This window comes from Aulonocara sp. 'chitande type north' Nkhata Bay, linkage group LG10 (genome assembly GCF_057382095.1).
Source record: "Aulonocara sp. 'chitande type north' Nkhata Bay isolate Kocher_YH1m ecotype deep benthic linkage group LG10, A_spYH_male_GT1.1, whole genome shotgun sequence".
Taxonomy (NCBI): domain Eukaryota; kingdom Metazoa; phylum Chordata; class Actinopteri; order Cichliformes; family Cichlidae; genus Aulonocara; species Aulonocara sp. 'chitande type north' Nkhata Bay.
Genome location: NC_141353.1, coordinates 33357281 through 33363281, shown reverse-complemented (window position 1 = coordinate 33363281; position 6001 = coordinate 33357281). Strand labels below are relative to the sequence as shown.

Sequence of the window (6001 nt, the reverse complement as noted above, 5' to 3'; positions counted from 1 at the left end):
TAGTTCTGGTTTTCAATTTGAGAACTTTACTACAAATGTGGGTTTAAAAAAACATATATATATTCAAAAGTCTTTTATTATTTGTAGGTTAACTAACCGATTAAAGACACTAAAACCCAACAGACACCCATAAAAGTCAAATCCAGTTTTTATATCTGGACAGACAATGAAACTTGCTCCACAATATACCACAGGGAGGCTATTTCTGATCTAACAACACCCTTTCTTTGGCATTTTACAAGAATTTCAAGTAAATGACTCCAGTGGACAGCTGTTGTAGTGTAAGAGGAGCCTTTATGTCCGAAAGCACATTTCTGATTCTTTTTGCTGTCAGCTTTAAAACAAGAGCAGTCTGATAATGAATGCCTCTGCAAAAGCTGAAAAATTCCCTCTACACCATGAATGAGTGCCGCGATCTGTCCAGGAGCAGATATTTGTGTTATAATTCTTGAGAACATCAAAATCATGTATTCCAGTTGTTTTCATTGCAGTTGGATATGACATGCAGTATTCAGTGTTAGGATTCAGGTAAAGAATCCTTTTTGAAAAGTTCATGTATCTGCATCCGGATTAATGCCAAAGTTAATGATAGCCTTATTGAAAACTTTTTACGCAAATGTGTCCATATACTTTTGAAAGTGGGGTTCAAAGATTAGTATTTTACACAAAAGCAACACAAACTCAGTTTGGGATATTAGATTAGGACAATTTATTAAATGAGCCAATTCCCATAGCCTTCCACACAAGATTACATAACTGTATTGCAATCCTTTTCTAAATAGAGTAGTCCTCCTCTAAAGCCTGAAAACCATCACCCAGAACATTTTTATTGAATGAAGAACATTTCATTTTATTCTGATACGGACTCCTTTCTTAGATAATATCTTGCAGGACAAAATTTGAATTACCTTACTTCTGCTATCATTGTTTTTATTATTGTTAATGGCTGCTGTTAGGCTACATAAACCCATATGCACACAGAGGATGTAGCTGAGATAGCATTCAGATGGTGTGCTGCAGATAAAGAGGAAGGGGTGAGGGAGAGACACAGTTGTCGTAGAAGATCTGAAGGTTGGTGTCGACTTCGATGTTATTTCTCAGAAACATTTCAAGCTCCAGGACTGTCATCTCGTGGATGCTGTTGCCCTCTTTGGCGTTTTTGGCTAGGACTGCATGGGATGGGAAGAGAACGCGAACGTCATGGGGCGCGTTGCGGTCATACTCGGTGCAGCAGTAAGCAGACCACACATCTTCGGGGATGGCCACGCGGTTCTGATTGTTGCGACGGATCATGTTGCCCCTGGTGGTCACTCCGGTGACAATGTAGGCAGTGCCACGGCAGAAGTTGTTAAGGCGCACCCGGATCCGCTCCTCGTACTCTCGCCAAGGCCCGATGTTAAACTCTCGTATCTCTGGGACCACGTTGGTCAGTGTGTAAGTGGCAGCGCGGTCGTGTGGACTGGACTGATGCTGGTCTGGGTTCAGGTGACCTCTTTCATAAAGAACCACATCAGAGTAGTCATCCAGCACTGCCTGGCTGTCCTCAAACTTCATGTGCAGGTAGCCAGTTGGGAAGGGCAACATGTTCCCATTGCCATCGAGCTCTGCCAGCTGGGGAAATGAAATAAAACTTAAAGCAGTCTTTAACATGCCAAGAAATAGCACAAGATACCCAATAAAAGTTCTTTATGCAAGGCCTTTATGTCCCTTTTTCTTTCCAATTTTGGCTTCCTTGAAAGCTTCTTTTTTAACAAGTGTGGAATATCTCATTAGGCAATGGTTAAAATTCAAGGATTAATGAATGAAAAAAAAAGTATTTTTGAAACACTAACCTGTGGCTCGTACATCCAGGGGTAGTCCACACGTCTGTCTCCCTCAGTTTTCTTGAAGGTATAAGCCGAGTAAACTGGGATCCTCTTAGAAGGATCGTACAAGGTCACATAACGGGGTTTGTCAGCATATCGCTGGCAGATCTTCTTCAGTTTGGTGTCGACAAAACCCCGCGGCGGAGTCCCCATATAGAGGGAGTCCTTGCATCTCTCCACATGATTAAAATCTTGAACAACTGTTGCTGATGTGAGACTACTGATTATAAGAGCACAAACTAAAGGCAGCTGCAGGATCTCCATGGTCAACGTGTCTCTTCAATGTCTCGCACTGTGCTCTCTGCAGAACTATGACAGCGTAGGGTGTACGGTTAGGATTTAAATGTAACACAGCAGATAGGCAAAGCAGGAAGTGTGTGCGCCAACGACAGGCCTTCTAATGGATGGTGGCATTGATATGCAGGTTTGCTGCAGTATAGGTCAAACATACAGTGTTTAAAGCTTATGGACCTGTTGTGGTTAGGTTAAGTGCATCAGCTATATTGACTTTTAAGCTAACTATCAAAACTTTTTTAATGTTCTTAATGAAGTCGTGGCTTTATTTTTGAGACAGAGGCCAATATTATACTGATGGCCTAATCAAATAAATTCAAAGAGGATAGCTAGGATGTCACAATGACTTATTTTTCCCAAGAAAAACTGTAATTGGTATTCACTCTCGCATAAGCCCGAGGTCTGCTGAACGATAATGAAACAGAGGACACTGGAATGTATTCAGGAAGATGCTACTGGAGGAATCCTAAAATGCAAATCCATCTAATCTATGTTGGCGATGAACAAAAGGCTCACAGTCCAGAAAAAGGCACTACGTATACACGTTTCGCAGTAAAGTACTACTCACCGTGAAGCATGGATAAGCCAGAGGCATGAACAGATAAAGGATGGAAATTCAGCTACATAGTGACACTTGGTAACTATGTCATTCTCCTGTATAGCTGAAAACAATAGTTAAACTAGAGCATAATGACTTGGACAAGGATAATCGAGTGTCTATAAGCTTTGGTACCAAAGATGGTATTGTTTTTAATACATATAGCCAAGAATAAAAAATTCGAAATGCAAGTTTTGTGAGGACACTGGAGCAAAAGTACTTCATAGCAACTCAAGAAACTTCCCTTGCAGTACAGTGCAAGTATTTCTTAGCAAATGGCTCAGTGTTCTGCCAAAACGGCTTCGGCACTTATTTTGGCAGCTCACTGTGTACAGAGCGAGTAATCCATCTGAAGACGGCGTCCTTTTTCCAAAGTTTTTTTTTCCTCTTTGTCCTCTCACTTATAATAACAGCTTTTGAACCTATATTGCATATTCTTTATTTTTTACTGTATATTTTTCTTCATCCAACTTGTTGTCAGCCAGTATTTGATGACAGGCTCTCCTTATCAAGCTCACTTGAGCCTGTTTTCCACCTCATAAACATATCAAGCCACCGCCCACGTGTCCCGTCAGAGGTTGTTTGCTTTAATTAACCATGCTAGGATAAAGATTAACATTTGATTCAGGGTTACCTGTACCCACCTTTTGCAGATGGAAAGAACTGGAAAGTGTGTGAAAAGCTCAAAGTTACGGATGTGCAGCTGAGGCGTCTAAAAGCTTTGACATTTACTGTAAGCTGCCTTTTTTTATGACAATTTGAATTATCTCAAAATACCAGTCCAAGGAGCTAGATGGTGACGGATTCTGTTATAGCAATACAAAAGCATACAAAAAGAGCAATTCATGGAAAATGTTCGTTCATATTCATATTTTAAATATAGACAAGTGTATTGATTTTTTCTCTCTCATTAAAATCAGTTCAAATGAACACACTTAGGCTTTCGGGGTATGTCCAATATGAAGTGATGGGAACCACACATGTAAATAATGTGCGATGCAAAGCAAATAAAAGGAGCTACACGTCAGCGGCGGGAGTTTGTGGAGCTGTCCATACTGCCCTCTGCCAAAGTCGGTGTTATGCAAATGGAAACTGTCAAATTAGCCGGAGCAACAATCCTTCACTGCCCTAATAAGTCAATTTGAGTGACTGAGTGTTGTTATTCATTGAGGGACCAGCTTGCCTCTCTGATCTAATCTTGAGTTATGACAATCATAACTTATGTAGCCGGGGCTGATGATGCAGTTATGTGAACGGACATTTTTCAGCTGTCAGCATTTTTACCAATTAAAATTATAAATCCAGACCAAGTGTGTAGTCCCGGCTCCACTGCCCTCTGCTGCTCTTCGAGGGAAACAGAAACTCCAAAGTACCGGTCTGGTTCCCTTCATAGAAAAATGGTCAGTGTGATGAAACTGTGCTGTCAGATTGTGAATTTTGAACAAGGCTCTAGCTCAGCAGAGAAACCCATTTAACAGAGAATCTTATCAGCCAAAAATGATACTGTTAAAAAAAAAAAGCTTTTGAAACAGTGCTAGATCTCAGCCAGCAGGCATCCTTCCGCCTGCCTGACTGCATGTCTGTGTGTCTCTTGGGGTGGATCAAAGAGGGCAAGAGTACTTTTCATACGAAGTTCTTTACAAACATGAAGCATCACTGTTTCAATGATGCTCAGACAGGCAATGAACATGTGATCAGAATACAGGAAGATTGTGTATGGCTGTTGAGTAATTTAATTACAAATGAAGTGCTTTATGATGGCTTATTATTGATGAATAAATATATAATGCAGTACATTAAAGCAATTCAATGTATGACACACTTTTAAATACAGATTTATTTAACCTTTATGATACAGGTAATCCCACTGAGACTCAATGTCTCATTTACAAGACAGACCTGTTTTAAACAAACATAAAAAATACAAAAATAAAGTAGTTAAAAATGTTTGCACAATCATATTAAAAACAAGAGTGATTCCATAAAACATAGACACACATATATTTACTAGTGATAATGCATTTATAGCATCAAACTGCTCTAACGTACAGCAGTTTTGCCATTATGTAATACTGCATATTAGCCACATGGAGGCACTACAGACTCGTCTCTTTTGTTTCCTCGTGCCCTCTCTCATGATAACTGCATGAAATCACGTTTTTATATATGGTCATATGATGACAAACTGTTTTTAATTTCCAGTCTTTGCTTTTGTTTCTCCACTTTGTGCATCAGTGTATTATTGCTCCGTTATAGTCACGGTAAACTAATGCATCACAAAGTTTAAATTACATCCACATTTACACGAACTACTTTGAAGATGACAGACAAGACTGCAAAGAAGAAAAAAAGTTACAGGACTGAGAGTTTATGCTCCCATCCACTTGAGAACAGATTGTAGACCTTCATTGAACCGCCAGGGGGCACAATTTAGCAGGTATTGCTAGCCTGTGAGACTTTCCCCGCTTAGTTCTGCAGCAAAGACCGCTCATTGGTCCAAACACCCACATGGGGTTGAGCCCTGACCAATAGACTTTGAGCTGATCAGGGACTGTTGCTAAGGCACTTCAGGGGGGGAAAGGAAGAAAAAAAATCTTCCAGCAGTCTGATTCCACCTTTTCACTCTTTACATTTGTCTGGCTGCTCGTCCTCTTCATCTCTGCCTCTCACTTTCACTCGCAGCTGAGAGGTCTGCCTGCTCGTTATTGGTCGCCGACGGGTGAAACGAGCGGAGAGGAGTGAGCGGTGGCTTTGCATTGTTAAAGCCACAAAGACAAGACCCTCCCTTCATGAACCAAAAGCTGTAGCTCCACCTCCCCTCAGTTATCCTGTCACTTGACATTTGAGCTCAGCCAACGCTGGCTAGCCTCTCTGTCACCATTTCACTCTGCTTCACTTTCCAGCGCACCCAGAAAGACAACACCGCGGGTATTGAGCCCTTACACGGTACACACTGAAACTGTGCTTCTGTGAGCCTTTGCGGGGTTTTTTTTCAGTGTTTTGGGGGAGGAAAAATGTTGTAACAAGAACACATGAGATATGTCATACTGGTGTAATATCTCTCTCCCTCTTTCTCTCTCTCTCTCTCCCTATATATATATATATATATGTGAAAGGGGGACATGATAAGGTAAACGAGTCGCCAGTCTATTTATGCATAAATACGCATGTATAACCAATTTCTCTGCTTCCGAAGATTATTTTACAGCTGTGGAGAGATTTAAATATCTCCTCTACTGTACTG

The 6001-nt window shown here is 40.8% G+C and overlaps 1 protein-coding gene across 1 annotated transcript; it reads right to left on the bottom strand.

The window, feature by feature from the left end:
* Window positions 1-692: 692 nt before the first annotated feature.
* On the bottom strand, window positions 693-2156 carry LOC147321248 (endonuclease domain-containing 1 protein). Its single transcript, XM_086307572.1, has 2 exons — window positions 1833-2156; window positions 693-1611 (listed from the first exon to the last, which is right to left on the bottom strand). Exons 1-2 carry the CDS (start codon window positions 2127-2129, stop codon window positions 1003-1005), a joined length of 906 nt encoding a protein of 301 aa, XP_086163698.1. The 5' UTR covers window positions 2130-2156; the 3' UTR covers window positions 693-1002.
* Between the last annotated feature and the right edge of the window lie 3845 nt (window positions 2157-6001).